This window comes from Ricinus communis, chromosome 1 (assembly GCF_019578655.1).
Source record: "Ricinus communis isolate WT05 ecotype wild-type chromosome 1, ASM1957865v1, whole genome shotgun sequence".
Lineage (NCBI taxonomy): Eukaryota > Viridiplantae > Streptophyta > Magnoliopsida > Malpighiales > Euphorbiaceae > Ricinus > Ricinus communis.
In genome coordinates this window covers 5,528,298-5,544,242 of record NC_063256.1, presented here as the reverse complement: position 1 = coordinate 5,544,242, position 15,945 = coordinate 5,528,298, and the positions used below count along the sequence as shown (strand labels likewise).

At 31.8% G+C, this 15,945-nt stretch overlaps 3 protein-coding genes and 1 non-coding gene across 5 annotated transcripts; 3 read left to right on the top strand and 1 right to left on the bottom strand.

The window, feature by feature from the left end:
- The first annotated feature begins 5,015 nt into the window (after positions 1-5,015).
- LOC8274766 (probable transcriptional regulator RABBIT EARS) lies at positions 5,016-6,223 on the top strand. Its single transcript, XM_048378398.1, has 2 exons — positions 5,016-5,895; positions 6,072-6,223. The coding sequence occupies exon 1, from the start codon at positions 5,299-5,301 to the stop codon at positions 5,863-5,865; it is 567 nt and encodes a 188-aa protein (XP_048234355.1). The 5' UTR covers positions 5,016-5,298; the 3' UTR covers positions 5,866-5,895; positions 6,072-6,223.
- Positions 6,224-8,310: 2,087 nt separating this feature from the next.
- TRNAG-GCC lies at positions 8,311-8,381 on the top strand. Its single transcript has one exon. It is a non-coding gene; the product is annotated as a tRNA-Gly (tRNA).
- A 1,082-nt stretch (positions 8,382-9,463) lies between these two features.
- On the bottom strand, positions 9,464-12,893 carry LOC8274781 (bet1-like SNARE 1-1). 2 transcript variants are annotated; one of them, XM_015720401.3, is made up of 7 exons: positions 12,738-12,835; positions 12,611-12,649; positions 12,465-12,525; positions 10,594-10,741; positions 9,979-10,035; positions 9,823-9,882; positions 9,464-9,729 (listed from the first exon to the last, which is right to left on the bottom strand). In XM_015720401.3, exons 3-7 carry the CDS (start codon positions 12,476-12,478, stop codon positions 9,640-9,642), a joined length of 369 nt encoding a protein of 122 aa, XP_015575887.1. In that variant the 5' UTR covers positions 12,479-12,525; positions 12,611-12,649; positions 12,738-12,835; the 3' UTR covers positions 9,464-9,639. The 2 variants fall into 2 exon arrangements, with proteins under 2 accessions (XP_015575887.1, XP_015575886.1); XM_015720400.3 differs by lacking the exon at positions 12,611-12,649 and having other exon boundaries at positions 12,738-12,893.
- A 181-nt stretch (positions 12,894-13,074) lies between these two features.
- LOC8274768 (deoxyhypusine hydroxylase) lies at positions 13,075-15,671 on the top strand. Its single transcript, XM_002520974.4, has 7 exons — positions 13,075-13,367; positions 13,577-13,710; positions 13,842-14,077; positions 14,168-14,306; positions 14,585-14,711; positions 15,130-15,248; positions 15,339-15,671. The coding sequence occupies exons 1-7, from the start codon at positions 13,247-13,249 to the stop codon at positions 15,372-15,374; spliced, it is 912 nt and encodes a 303-aa protein (XP_002521020.1). The 5' UTR covers positions 13,075-13,246; the 3' UTR covers positions 15,375-15,671.
- The last annotated feature ends 274 nt before the right edge of the window (positions 15,672-15,945 follow it).

Sequence of the window (15,945 nt, the reverse complement as noted above, 5' to 3'; positions counted from 1 at the left end):
GCATTATTTTAAATATTTAGCAAACTATATATATTTTAATTTTCAAAATCTAGTTAAGTACGGCTTCTTAATCTGCATATTATTCTAAGAGTGAGCAATCAAGTTTGAATGAACTAATTAAACTGCATCAATTCTTAAACTTCAAATGATTGACCAGGAAAATAAAGAAAACGAAAGTCCAGCAAAATTTATTCTTAGATACTAATTTGATACTGGGTTTCTTACGCCTCGGATTTGACCCAATAAATCAGAAAACCCATCCGGCACATTGAATTGACCGCCCCATATAAGTTAATATTATGTATATATAATTAAGATATTTTAGTGATTTATTGGTATATTTTATATCCATAATATGTGAAAATATGTATTTTTTTTACCTCACTTTAGTATTCTTGTTTAATTTCAGATAATAATAACTAAAAAAAAAAATATGAGCCAAAAAGGTATAAATAAATTTTAATTGGACTGCGGTTGTAAAAGGTTTGGAATAAAGACACGTGGACTACCAAAATCGCAGGCTTAATCGAATTTAGCAAGGCCCACAAAGAGAAAATTAATTAGTTATGATATAATTAATGATAGTTATTTTTTAAGTTATTTATTTTGTTTATGACAGTTAAGAAGATAACTATAGCGATGTTATACTGAGAGAGATGCTCTAAAAAGGAATTTTTACAAGTAAAGTTCAGTTAAACGAAGAGAGAGGGATCTACTATTATTTTCTCTGCGAATTCTCTACATTGGATCTTCTACAATATTTAGTTAGTCTTTGCATTATTCTTTTAAGAATTAGAGAAGTTTTTCAGGATGTGGAAAGTGAGGATCAATCTTTTCCAATCCTTGAAAAACTTCTGAATTTTGAGGGAGTTTTAATTTTCTATTTTATATATCTTATGTCTTTCTATTTAATTACAATGACCATTGAATTAAATATGTCGTGCTAAGTTCCATAAATGTTTAATTTGGCTATTTACTTATATATGAACCTTATATATTATGAGTTTAATGAATGGTTTCTTCACCTTCATACATGTATTAGTTTCATCTATTATTATTGGTTGACCATCATATCAATTTAATAGTAATAATTATTATGAAAACTTTTAGGTTAAAAGTACTAGAAACATCATCTTTATTTTAATCTATATTGGTATAAGACATAGACTGTATTGTTAGCTTGAGTAACTTAGAAAAAAGACACATCACCATCTCATTCATTAGATTTGGACTTAAAGAAAATAAAAGGATTACTAAGTATAAGCTAGACTAAATGTTATTTTTATCATATAGTTTATATTAATCATTTTAGTTGTATATTTATTCTCTAATTTATTTAATCTCTTTTATAAACTTTAAAACTATTTTCAAATATTGGTAGAGTGTTTAGATTTATTTTTAATATTTTATGTGATAGTTGGTTTTTATAATATGTGCTATACATTTTCTTGTGAGATCGATCTCGTTGTGAACTTGCCAGTACTATCATTGGGTTCGTATACTTATACTTACATCACAAACACTCTTCTTCTAAACTAAATTTCCAAAAAGCCATTACAATTCTTACCATCAAAAATTCAAATTTCATTTTCATACTTTTTCTTTCCAACTAAAACAAAATGATACTATAAACTAATAGCTAGTGAATGACAACCCATTTGGCTCGTCTTAGTCTATTATAATTTATATTTTATTATTATTGATTTTATCAATTTTTTTCTTCTTAGGAACGTAAATGGTCTTTACCTTGAGTAGAAAAAGAAAAATTTATATTAATATTTAGGAAACTGATATGTATTATCATTTAATCCGGACAAAGAGAAATTTATAATAATGTTTAAGAAAGTGGTATTTATTATCACTTAATCCATTTGTAAGGTGACAAACAAGAAAATTAGATTTATACATATGAATCTTTTTATTTTATTTTTTATTTTGCATAATAAAACTAATTAATATAGTTAAGGAAAAAGCCGAACCTTTTCACCTAGACCTTAAATAAATTGACGAAAAGAAAAGGTGATGAAACTAAAGGACGAATGATTTGGTAGATAGAATTAAAATTAGTTGGGTGCTATACTACTCACGTAATTGTCATCCTTGCCTTCTTTTGCTTTCCTTGTCTCTATGTATTGCCCTAAACTCTTCCTCTTTAAGTTTTTCTTGTAGACTAAGTCAATAGTTCCATATTTATATTATAATGAATGATTTTGGCTACTTTTTTTATACATTACATCAAATTATTTGATGAATGGTACGTATTTTTAAATATTATATACGTGAATAATAAAAAAGATAATACCAATTCTATAATTATATATAGTTGTGATTTATCTATTATTTAATAGTAAAAAAATCCTAAATTTGAAAAATACATATAGCAATGCACTTGAAGACAAAGATCCTTTAGTTTTTGCCAATAATCGATTTTATCTATAATGTCTGATTGTTATGTTATGAACCACTATCTTCCTTTTTGTCTCCATGATCAAGAAAACAAAGCAATTTTAAAAATTATGACTAAGAAAAACGTAAACTTTTAATCAGAAAAGTACAAATTGTCTGTGATCATTGAATGAATGGGGATTTGAGGAGGCCAATTATGATGGTATACTCAGGCAATGAGATAGATGTTTTTGTCCATTTTTTTTTCCTTATATAATCATTAATCATTTTTATTAAACAGGTGAAAACCCATCTAGAGTAAGGAGCTCAAGATCATTAAGAAAATAAATAAATATATATAAAAAAGCAACATCAAACAAACAAAAGAGTCCCTGTTGCTCTTGAAATTACATGTTATAAAAAAGAAATGCCATATTATAATAAGTTTTTGTTTCATGGAAAAAATAAATAACTCTGATACATTTTCATCTCATTTTGTTCCCATTAGTATTGAGTTATGCTTCTGAAAAATATTGAGTTAAAAACTAAAATCTTCTTATTGCATTTATCTTCCTGTACCGGTTAACTATGCTCAATATAACAATTTATCACTACCTAACCAAACTTAAACAACTATCAGAATAAAAAATACTTTAAAAAAAGTATAAAAAAGCACCTTATTATATGCTTCTTTTATTTAAGAATATGTCTTTTTTTTTCTTGTTATTTTAGCATCTGTGATTTTTCTTTCTTTTTTCTTTTTTGACTTTATACCTCTTAATTAATATAATAAAAAATTTATAATTTTATATTAATATAATATGATATATTAATAGTAAAATATTTTATCATACAAAAAGCTATAGTGAAATCATGAGAAATAAAATGAAATAATTTTTGAGATAAATTAATAATGTTTTTAGAAATTCTGATTAATTAGTTTGATAGTAGTCACTAATGGTAGATGATCTACTACATAAAATCCATATTTATTAATACCATAACATAATAAAACAATTAGTTGAAAGAGTACTAAAGTGAAGAAAAAAAAAAGCACATAAAAAGAAAAAAAAAAAAAAGACTCCCATACAATTAAGTAAAAGAATGCATAAGTACAAAATACTTCAATACTCTGATAAGTTTAGGTGAGAAGGCGTTTAAATCTCTAAAACCAAGTCTTAATTAAAGCATATACATAAATTCTTTTAGTTTAAAGGAAAAGGAAAGGACAGGCATGAATTCTTTGCTAAACAATAAAACATGTCAATTATTATTTTTATATATATACATATATCTAAAATTAATTTAGAATACATATGATATAACAGCGTGCTGGATAAAACTCTTACGGATGGCAAAACACTATCTCAATAGTTTTAATACAACTGTATATCTAAAATTCAAACTCAAAACTTTAGTTAAACTAAAAATGACTTTTACCATTTTATCTACACAGTCTTCAATAATTATTTCTTTTTCAAAACATTATAAAGGGCAGTTGTGAATAGAATTATTGAAAGAGATGATAGATTTGTTTTTTAAAATAATCAATTTGCTTACCTGTTACAGTGTTGCCATATTCCATCCAAAATTCCCTTTTCACGATATATACTATAAATAATATATATATGGCCTGCAATGAGATTAGATTTGAAAATTGGTTCTTTTATAAAAATCAAAGCAGCCGAAAATGATTATTACGACCGAACAATTTTGTTGCAAAATAAACTTTGAATTTTCGAAACGCCTAATTAAAACAAGAAGATACACAAGTGATGTTGATTGTGATTACAGAAAGTTGATGTGTTTCTCCATTAGTTATGTTTTAAAAAGCTGATACTTAAAGACAAGCACAAACTGTTTATCAATAAGAGATTCACAAACTACAAAAACTGCACTGTCTCTAATTTATCATATTGTATATGATGTAGGAAGGTTCCTGCATCTTTCCTCGCCAATATGTAATAAGCAAGTTTCAATTATATAGTATCTTCTCTCATGATTATGCCCCGATAAATCTTGTGTGACATCTTTTTTTTTTTTCTTTTGATTTTGTTATAAACTTTTGTGCCATTATAATTATTCTTTGCTAGCTCCATTAAAATGGCTTAGACTAGCAAAATCCTTGAAATTTGACCCGCGCATTACCATTATATTAAACTTGAAAACGAATCTAGTTACTTAGATTTTACACTGGAAACCAAATTTCACTTCCTTGATGCTAAGATGAATAAATAATATATGTACTTCGCAAATATATGGTACAAAAGTGATACAAGTAAATATTGGAAAAAGATATGTAACCTAGAAGCATCATGCATGGTGGTATTTATGTATGTATGCATGTATGCATTCTTGTCACGTTTTCACATTGGGTTTGCAGGGCGGCAGCCCTTAAGAAAAATATGACCTAATGTGAATATAAATACCGAGTTGTAAGAATCATATATGAATACACACGTAGGCACAAATTAAATCTACAGATCTATTATTATACTTATGAATATATAGAGAGATGACAAAATGGAGACCGTGTTGAGAAAGCCAACATATAGATGAAAGCTACAAGAGCTCTAATAGAGAGACAAATAAATGAAAATATAATTTTTCTCTTAGATAATAATAATCTGTGTCTGCAAAAGATGAATCCTCTAGCCGGCTAAATCAGAAAAGCTCTATCAACAAAAATCTAAGACTTTCTGTCTCTATCTCTGTATCTCTCAAAAAATACATCTCTTTCTCTTCACTTAAAGTTCACTAAGTTAATGCCTATGTCCTTTATTTGTCTCTTGTCTTTCGCCTCCTAATCTATAACACCGTCTCTACTTTGTCTTCCTTACTCACCAAGCCTAATCCACTATTTCCCTAGTGACTTCTTTTTCAAGCCTTTTTTTTTTTTTTTTTGACCTAACCATGGAATCAAATCCTCACCTTGAAGACGCCAACAAGAGCTCAAGCGAAGAAGAAACCGATAGATCGGAGAAAGCAAATGATCATGATATGGGAACAGGTCGATCCTACGAGTGTGTCTTTTGCAAGAGAGGATTCACTACAGCACAAGCTTTGGGTGGACATATGAATATTCATAGAAAGGATAGAGCAAAGCCAAGCCTAGCTAGTAGCTCATCTATTTCGAGCAAAGTTGATGAAGATTACTACGCTAGTTTAAGAGGGTACACTCCGATTCAAAGCTTCCCTCCTCACTATTATTCAACAGCTAATCATCATCATGAGGTTCATACAAATTACCAAACATTTTTTCCACCATCTTCAGGGGGAAGTTTTAGGCCTCCAAATGGAGATGGACTGTATGTGCAGAGTCCCCAGATTTTGAATCCTTTCGAGGACGATTGGCGAAGGAGTTTAAGCTTGCAAATAGGTCCATCCCATGTTGATGATGATCACAATAAACAAAAAGAAAAAGACGGCAGTGTAGCAGATGAGTTAGATTTGGAGCTGAGACTTGGTCATGATCCTTGATGATCTATATTCCATCCTTAATATATTCCAGTAGGTATTTGATTGAGGAACTTTACATCTACATATATATATATATATAAAATAGCTGTATTTGTTATATGATTGTACAGCTATGTGGGGCAAATGTAGAAAACTTGTTTCTGTGTTTCTTTTCTTTATTTTGCATTAATAAGTATATCCTTTTTTGGCTTATCTTTTTGGGGCAGTTCTATTTGGAAGACATATATGGTAGGAGAAGGATTAATTTTCCACTAGTACTTATTGAGGAAGAAAGACAAGAAATCCTATATAAAAACAATTTGTTCCGAGTTGAAATTTTCAAGGTAGTTTTCATTGATCATCTTCTTCATCAATTAGCTAACCCTCGATCCCATTTAGGGTTCTGTGAGATGTTCTTCTCCTATTGTAGATTCTCTCAATTTAAGTTTCAGTTCTGCTTATCTATATTTGATCAAAGCAACTCTTTGCGTCATTGCATGTGTTCTTCCTGATAATGAATACAATTGATGACAATTGCTATATATGTGTTTGCTTATTTTATTTCTCTAATATCCTTCTTATTTGCAAAGCCTGATTAGAAACCCTAATTGCTTAAGTATGGAAAAATACTGGAAAAAAGGTCAACCCATCAATTTAATATCCTCTTTATGCAAATGTAAAATTCTTAGATAGCATTTACATGAAATCCATATACACTTACTAATCATCTTTAACAGCAAGACCTTTCTCATTACATTACATTGGTACTATTACGTTTTTGACAGTATACAGGTATGATCTTGCTGAATCAGTACTAAGAACTTATAAGAACCCCATAAAGTATGGTGTCAAATATCAGGTATTGGCCTGACTTAGTCAAGCTCTTTTGCTAGACTTGTTGCCTCTTCATTTGAGAGCAGTGTAGGTAAAATTATAAATTTTCCATACTATACTCTTCTTTGGTTCTTTTTCTTCTTTGGTTATTTCTAGTTTTGGCTGTTTAAAAGCTTTTAATGGACACTACCAAGAGTCTATCTATAATTCTCACTCAGTGTTTAATGACCTTTAGCTTATTATTACTAAGCTAAAATTATCTCACGCATGCATGTATTTTCTCTTGAGTGCCGGCTTTATTTTCTGCAGTTGTTACACTAAGAATTAAGGTATCCTCTTATTTAACTTTCTCTTCAGTGAGTTTTTTGAGTTGAACCTGTATTATACTGTGATTGATGTTCATTGATTTGAAAGTGGTTTAATTTTGTATAGTATGTTGTTGGTAATCCGTAATTCAATAATTTTAAACATAGATTCTTAATGCGCGTTGTGCAATATTGGAGTTATATGGGTGAATTAAAGATTATATTCTTAGTGGAAATTCGAATTTCTATCAAGAGACTTGAAGTTGTTAACATTTTCATTGTAATTACGTAATCACAAGATTTTAATTTTATAAGTTTTAGTTTGTTTGATATTATGCATGTTAAATTTATAACGTGAGAACTAAAAATAATAATAGACTCTTTTCTTATATATTTTAAATATGTTTATGAAGTTAGGAATGCCTTAAACAATAATCATGAACTAATGTACCCGAAAATTAAGCGTGTTGGTGTTGGCTAGGCTAAGGCATTTATCTTTTAACTCTTTGTGATGTTACTTTTGCATACAAAACAAGGCACACATATATGTATTTGGAAATGCAAGCATGTACTGAATCAATGTGATGATAGGATGACTTAGTTAGGTGATTACTTCTATATATATATTTTTGTCGAATATGATCATGATTGATAACTAATTTATTTGTGAAAACTTAATTAAAGCCATGGATTGGTGATGCATTCAACTGAAAAGCTAATTGAGTTCTTACAATCTCTTATTTTGTGCAGTTAATTAAAAAGAAGACCATCAGCTAACCTTAATCAGTTGTTCTTAGATTTCTACGAGTTAACCAGATATCACATCTTTGATTTAATGTTATTGAAGAACAAGATGTTAAATAGAAATTAATGGTCTTTCATTATCCAAGTTCCTACAAGACCAACAGGATGAGAGATTGAAATATCATCATATAATGATCATCACAACATTATATATTGCTCCTAGTGTTGTTCAGTAAAAAGGGGCAAGTGTTGTAGCAATAGTATGTTCAGAAATGAACACCAGCCTTGAAAAGAGAAATGTGACTGAAGATTAAAATGTATGCTAGATTATTATTCCTTGGTGAAACACTGGAAAGAAGGAATTAAGAAAATTTTATCTGGTCAACTTTAAACATTGCAGGTCGAACTAGAAAGACAGAATTTAGTAATGCTAATATATTAAAATGCACAGAAATTTCTAAAAATGTCACTAATTAGAATATACCAAAAATTAAAATATTGCTTTAGACCTGTAATTAACAAAATTATGGGTCATAAGAAGACTTGGTTTCTGATATTATAGTACGACTGACTGTTCTAACGGGCACCAGTGGTCTAGTGGTAGAATAGTACCCTGCCACGGTACAGACCCGGGTTCGATTCCCGGCTGGTGCAATTGAATTTCTTTTGTCATTTTTTCTACTTGTTCAAAACTAGTCGCATATTGTATCCGGGACTGGGAACGAGAGAGTGAACTAGTAGTTCCGTTGAGATGGGGCTGATGGTGATGCCAACAGAAAACGACAGTACCAAATTCCCGACCTTTTTAACCACCGGATAGCTGATAGGGACAGCAAGGGCTGAAGAAGACTGGACTAATGGGTTTCCATATTGTATCCTGTACCAATGTGTTGCCGATATATTGGGGTAGTGTGCTTGAATTCTGCCACCTGGCAGCATACCCTTTTGAATAAGACTAGTTTTCTTTTAACTAATAATATCAGGCTTTATCTCCGTCGGGCGTAATTCCCAATTCAATTTTCAGATATATTTTCAACAACAATAATACTGTGGGTCAAAGTCAACGACCACACTTTTCCCTGCCACAGACCCAGGACACGAGTCCAAGGAACACAGTTAGCTTGCTACAGATCGGATTATCCAATCACTGAACCAAGTCAAAATTGGGAATCAAATCATATTCAACTGATTCAATTTGCTTTGGTTAATTGGTTTAGAATTTTCAATTTTAAAAACTTCTAGATTAATTTTTATTATTTTCATATTATCAACATATTTATTTTTCAAAAAAAAAAGCTCATAGTTCACACATATGAAAGTAAAAATATAATTAAATTATACAAAATCTTCAAAATACTAAATTCCATAATATATTTTACTGCAAAATATAGAATTTCAGTTACAGCAGTATTAGTGTTTTGATCAAAGTCGAAGCATACTAAAATTATTCTAACTTTTCAAAATGCAAAATCAATCCAACTAAAATTATAAAATAACCGAACCAACTCTGTTTAATATTCAGTTTTCCTCCCACCTGAGAACCAGCAAATGAAATATATTTTATTGATGATGCTCAACCTTAAACCATTGACGATACTCCAAAGACAATATGAGCTAAACCATACAGCTATTGATTTCACCAGACTCGCGTCAGCTAAAGCCTAAACTGGATAAGCTTGACTGCACTGTGCAGCTGGGCATTTAACATTGAAGGTTAAGCAGACTGAAATGAAACATGAGATTGAACATGCACCTATTCCATACAGTCAACAAGCGTTTGATGTATTGCAACATCTTTACATAAACCCCTGCACATCTCACGAGCAGGAATAACCATTGATTATAGCAACCACATAAAATCGAGTACAGTTCAAACTTAGGACTAGTACCTGTATCACCATCTTAAATTTTATCACCTAGTGAGATAATATACAATAAGGAATATGACAAGAAACGATGCCACGAGTGTAAACATTCTCCTGCTTGATTTGGTCTCAAACACCTAGGATAAGATACAATCATCACCCATTAATCACAACCATTAAACAAAACGAATTTGGCATAAATTACATAAAAGGTAATATAATCTCCATACCATTTTAAATCGATCCATAGTTCCTGATAGGACTCCCCTGGATGAATCCATGTCATTGCCCTACAGGCAAACAACATTAAATGCCATTCTAACAAATAAGAGCACAACAGATAGTATACAATGTGAAAGGGTTCAGAAAAATTGCAGCATTCATACCATTCTGTCTAGCATTCGATTATGACCCTCCACCTCCTCATGAATATCACCTGACAACTACAGGAATAAAGTGCATTACTTTATTTAGGACATTCATTATAGCTGAATATGAAACACATACAGCAACATATAGGTCCTATCATAGTTCAATAATTCTGTTTAGACATATTCTAGATGCTTGCACAAGCTTTCAGAACCTCAGTTCCAAAAATTTCGAACTGAATAAGGAAAAAATTTAAACACACAGGTATTCATGATTTATATAAAATTTAATGATCATAACGTATTCTAATAGGATAGATTTTTGGAATTGCTTGAACATGTTACATATTATAAGTTTCGACATGCATAGCACATCTCTCCTTTAGACAGATTCTAAAAAATTGCTCACTTTGCATTGCTGAGATATTAGAGTAAAAAAGCGAGAGTTCAAGAACACTATAACAAACTAAGAAACTGGTAAGATAGATTTCCATTTATTTTCCTCTTGTGGTCTCAACTTCCAAAAAGAAGCATGAAGTAGCTATTTTTCTATTTTTCTTTATTGAAGAGAAAAAGGTCTATTTATCCATTGAACTGACACTAGCCTACTTTACAAAATGAGATAAAACTTACTCTCTTCAGAAGAATGACTCGATCTTGCAAACCTTCCATAGCTCTTTCATTATCTTGCTCATCAATTTCATGGGAGTAAGAAGATGAGGCCCGGATGCCACCCTCCTCAATGCCATCAAATAGAGCAGTTCTACTGGTACGGACATCTCTGTACATTAAACAAGTTAGCATAACGCCAGATGGGAAGATAACACACCATAGATAGTTTGAGTTCCCTAAATAAATAAGGCAGCTTCCAGTGACAAGTACACTAAAATTTAAGAGGGAAGGACAATTCATGGACAAAGTTCACATTCAAGATAGATGCATCAGGAAATACCAAACACAGGATTAGTGCATGCATAAACAGTAAAAATCACTCTTAAACTTGTCAGCAGCCGCATAAAATTCATAGCATTTACAACATTTAAAACCAGATATAAGAAAACTGAGACTCATATCAAATTCCCAGGTCACAGAATAGGGTAAATCAAACAATTAATGGCCTAGAATAAGAATGCATGCATCTTGCTCTCTGTGAGTGTAGAGACTCGGTGCAACAGTGAGCTAGACAGAGAATATAAATGAAGACCATTAGCAGAATATATTTGTGCAACTATTATCAAAATGGAGGAACTTTGACAAAGCTCAAACAGCCAATTATATCACAAATTGATAATCTCAAACAACAGAGTCTCAACATCTGGTTTACTTGGATGAGAGCTTGAGACTGTATTTGAAATAATCAATCTGTGATGCAATAGGCTGTTTGAGCTCTGTCAAAGTTCCTCCATATTTGATAATGGTTTGTCTAACTTCCTAGTAGACCAACATGGCAGCATTCATTAGAGCGACACTTCTCACAGAATCTAAGCTTTTTCAAAGTAAATATATTCTCTTTAGTTACAAACAGGCTGCTCTTGAAGAATTAATAATGGATGTGAGTTTTTTTTATGGACATCAATTTCAAGTAACTTGCAAAAGAACAAAGTTCATGATTGCATACCGTTGAAAGCAGCAAAGAAATGTCCAAAACGAAATTCTCATGAAACCAGAAAAGTAATGTTGAATAGGTCAAAAACATTGGGGGTAGAACAAATGAAAAGCAGCAACTCAAGTCAATTTAAACTTAATTTCCTTAAATAGAATCAATATAAATGAGCACATGATTCAAACTATCATATAACATGGCAGAACTGTCAGGAAACCCAGTTCATTAATTCAGTCACAGTAACACAGCATAATCACTGCTGTCATCACTATCACTTGCATTGTAAAATCATAAACGATCCATGTAACATAAATAATAAAAAATTAGAAAAATAGCTTTTTTTCAAGTCTTCAAATATGGGACAAAATAAGTACTTTACATGGAATGAGGCAACTGGAAAAATGCAATTATTTCTTTAATTCATCCATCATATGCAGCGTATCCTTTTATAATGTGGCAACATGATGTTCTAGAATATACCTTAGATACAGCTTAGAGTCAGAAAAAACTATACAAAATATAGTTATCTGAAAAACAGAGTGCTAATGAATTAACTCATATATAGGAGATAGTTAAAACAGATTGGAATATTGTTAGGTTAACAAAGATATTATGCAATAAGAATCAATTTGTGGGAGCCAGTGGTAGTCCAATCCATTCAAAAGCTATCAATTTCAGGAGGTTATATTATAACTACAAAAGAACTGAAGGAAACAAATCCAAAAATACAATTGCATCAGATAATCAATTCTCTCGAACAAAGCCCTAGGCCAAAACAATGTAAATATAGATCTAATTACGTATCAATTACAGCTAGTCAGATATGCAAATCTTTTAATGTTCAAAATAAAATAAAATATACACTGGATTTCAAAATAAACAAAACTATAATCGGACTAACCTTCTAGAATTCATGGCCGAAAGATCACGATAATCTGTTATTTATCTGCTTCTATTCCGTTCTGATAAAGCGACAGACACAAAAACATCAAAACCCAAGCACAAACAAAATTATGCGATACACGGATCAAAATTACTTAAAATTACCGCTTAAATTCATTAGTTGGTAAGAGAAAAGAATCAGATCTGAATTAATGAAATTTTAGTATGAGAAGAAGAAGATAAAGATAATCGAAGAGAGTAAGGAAAAATAAATAAAAAAGCGTAACGCTACCTTTGGAGGGAAGCTGGAAACTTTCTCCTGCTGAGTAGACAGTGAATGGGGAAAAATACGGAAGATGAAGTGGCTTGGTAGGATTTTTATACTTTTTCTTATATAGATAGAGAGTGAAACTTTGTGGAATGGGTCCCGGTGACTTGCGTAAGGTGAGTAACATTAACATGTGCATAGGAGCGACTGAAATAGAGAATGGGTGTGAAAAAAATAAAAATAAAATAGAGAGTGGGACCCATGTGGTAATATTTTTGATCTTATCTCTACCGTTCGATAAGAGCAGAAGTATGTATATTGGATACTGGATAGGCCTGCGACTTGCCTCACTACTACTCAGTTACGACTAAGGACATGTTTGGGAAAAATTAATTTTTCCAAAATAAACCAAATAAAGTAGACAGCGAGGCTAATTATATAAAGTATCAGAATCGGATTCTTAACGCCGCACCAAACTCCAGAAACACGGTCGCGGACTCAAGGGTTCGTTGACAGGTGAAACGAGATCAAAGATGGAGCAGTTTCTGTGCAGTCGATTACTCGATACAACCCAGCCCATCTCCGAGCGCTTCAGAGCCCTCTTTTCTCTCCGTAACCTCAAAGGAACCGCTCCACGCAACGCCCTTATTCATGGTTCGTTATTTTTAAACGTCTTTTTGGTGTATTTGGCATAGTTCTTTTCCCTTTTTCTAATTTTCTGTAGTTTCTGAAGTAAAATTACTATTGATTCTTTGATCAGCTGACTTAAGAAAAATTGCTCAACTTGTCTTTGGTGAAAAATTACTTGCTATTTTTCTATAGTTTTTTTTTTTAATTACACTGTTGTCATTCCCTTCTTTTAGCAACAAGGGACTCTTCAAATTTGCTAGCACATGAGGCAGCCTTTGCTCTAGGTCAAATGCAAGATTCTGAAGCTATCCCTGCTTTAGAAGCAATTTTAAACGATCTTTCACTACATCCTATTGTTCGCCATGAGGTGAATTTGTGTTAAAATCTAGTTTTTTTTTCTCCCCTTTCTGTTTACGTCAGTGTGTTTAAGTACTTTTTTATGTGTCGATGTGTCATATATACTTATGCTCAAACGCGACTTGTGAGGTCACATTGCAGGCTGCAGAAGCTCTTGGTGCGATTGGTTTATTGAGCAATGTTCCTCTTTTGAAAAATAGTTTGGCTGTAGATCCTGCTCAGGAGGTTAGAGAAACTTGTGAACTCGCCCTCAAGCGAATTGAGGAAATGGGTACTGCAAACAATTGTGAGTCAACATCTGGAAGCGAAAGATCACCTTTTTTGTCAGTCGACCCAGCTGTACCAGCTTCTTGTTGTTGTTCAGTCGATAAGCTGAGGTATGCTTATCTTATATGGCTGTATGGATATTAACTTGTTGCTGTTCGTTATAACTGATTAGGTTGTTTACTGATGTTAATTAACTTTAGGGAAGCTCTTTTGGATGAAGGAAAGGGCATGTATGAACGGTATGCCGCTCTTTTTGCACTTAGAAATAATGGTGGAGACGACGCTGTTTCTGCTATAGTTGAATCTTTGGGTGCAAAAAGTGCTTTGCTTAAGCATGAGGTATGCTAAACTTCCTTATGCTATTTGTTTCTCTTAGGTTATTAGTAGAGAACATTGTACAGACATTGACGCTGCCTATATTTATGATGTTTCAAAAAATTCTATTCCAGCAATCAGATAATATAACGAATAAGTTCACTTGGTTTTACAACTTCTATAGCACTTGAATATGTTTACTTTTTATGGAAATGTCTGCCCTTATTTGACATGGTTTTCACTGCTTCTGATGTAATTCTGTCCTTTGGATGCTTATGTCTGTATTTTATCACATTTTTTAGGTTGCTTATGTTTTGGGCCAATTGCAAAACAAAGCAGCTTCAGCTGCACTTAGCAGAATATTGAGGGATGTAAATGAGCATCCAATGGTTAGACACGAGGCTGCTGAAGCTCTTGGTTCCATTGCTGGTATGCCAGTAATTTTACTTATAATGTGTCTCATTATTCTTCTTATACTGAAGTTTTATTGACTGAACACTAGGTAGAAAACCTTAATGTCTGGTGAAAATTCTTTGCCTTCAATTTAAGAATTACAAAACTAAATGTAAGAGACATAAAAAAAATGATGAGAAGGTATGAAATAGGCCATTATATTTGGATTAAGCTGCCATTGGCTTGTTTCTATAGGTATGATAATGCTGCAGTTCATATGGTTTTTGAAACTTCTCTTTCCAAATTCTTGCTGAAATTTTGAGATATATCTACCTATTTTCCTTGTTAAAAATTGGAATTGCTTAATCATCATTGTGATATTTTGGCTTAGTTTTTGAATTTGATTTGTGTTAAGTTTAGTCTAATTAGGTTTCTTCTTCGTGTGCCATGCTAGATGAGCAAAGCATCTCTCTACTTGAGGAATTCTCAAAGGATTCTGAGCCTATAGTCTCACAGAGCTGCGAAGTTGCTCTGAGCATGCTAGAATATGAAAGATCAGGAAAGTCATTCGAGGTAATACATTTGGGAATTAGAAATTTAGCAATTTTATATTAAACTGAGCATCTTTGCATGGAAAATAACATTAAAACTCTTTCTTTGCAGTACTTATTTATGCAGGATCCTTTAGCACAAGCTTAGAGTAATCATGTCTTGTGGAAACTCCTTTACCTAAAGACAATATATCTCATCAACGCATAAGTTGTGGAATGAGGAGGAAGAGAGTGTCGACAAGGATAAGAAGAGAACTAGAATTGGTCTTTTCGGGGTTGTACTCGTCTATTCTTTATAATGCTTGTATTCATGTGATGATTATTACATGGGATCAACCCGTGGTTAAATTGGGTCAAACTATAGGGTTATTGACTTTGCTCAACCAATTTATAGTGTACTCCAATCAACTTGGAATTCAATTAAGGCTTAGTTAAGTTGAGTTAATTTACTATGTCCAGCTTGCGAAACATCCCTGTTATTACGGGAATGTGGCTTGTCCTGTGATTGCAGTGGGTGTCAATTCTGTAACAATGAGATTCACATCATCAAAAATTAGTCATAAATGTAATATGATAGAAAAGTGGGGGAAAATTAAGCAAAGAAAAAATAAAATCATCGACTGTATAATAAAATAAAAGGATTATGACAAGTCTTAAGATTAAAAGATTTTCTTCTTTTCTCTTTTCTTATATAATAATATACTAACATGGTGATTATA

What these genes read in the sequence shown, in the direction of transcription:
- LOC8274781 (XM_015720400.3), bottom strand. An exon ending in GAGTCATTCTTCTGAAGAGA is followed by an intron (nt 10,036 to 10,593) that starts GTAAGTTTTATC and finishes TTATTCCTGTAG; the next exon opens with TTGTCAGGTGATATTCATGA. An exon ending in CTATGGATCGATTTAAAATG is followed by an intron (nt 9,730 to 9,822) that starts GTATGGAGATTA and finishes ATCTTATCCTAG; the next exon opens with GTGTTTGAGACCAAATCAAG.
- LOC8274768 (XM_002520974.4), top strand. Translation starts at nt 13,247, where the DNA reads ATGGAGCAGTTTCTGTGCAGTCGATTACTCGATACAACCCAGCCCATC. An exon ending in ACGCAACGCCCTTATTCATG is followed by an intron (nt 13,368 to 13,576) that starts GTTCGTTATTTT and finishes CCCTTCTTTTAG; the next exon opens with CAACAAGGGACTCTTCAAAT. An exon ending in AGCTCTTGGTTCCATTGCTG is followed by an intron (nt 14,712 to 15,129) that starts GTATGCCAGTAA and finishes GTGCCATGCTAG; the next exon opens with ATGAGCAAAGCATCTCTCTA.
- LOC8274766 (XM_048378398.1), top strand. Translation starts at nt 5,299, where the DNA reads ATGGAATCAAATCCTCACCTTGAAGACGCCAACAAGAGCTCAAGCGAA.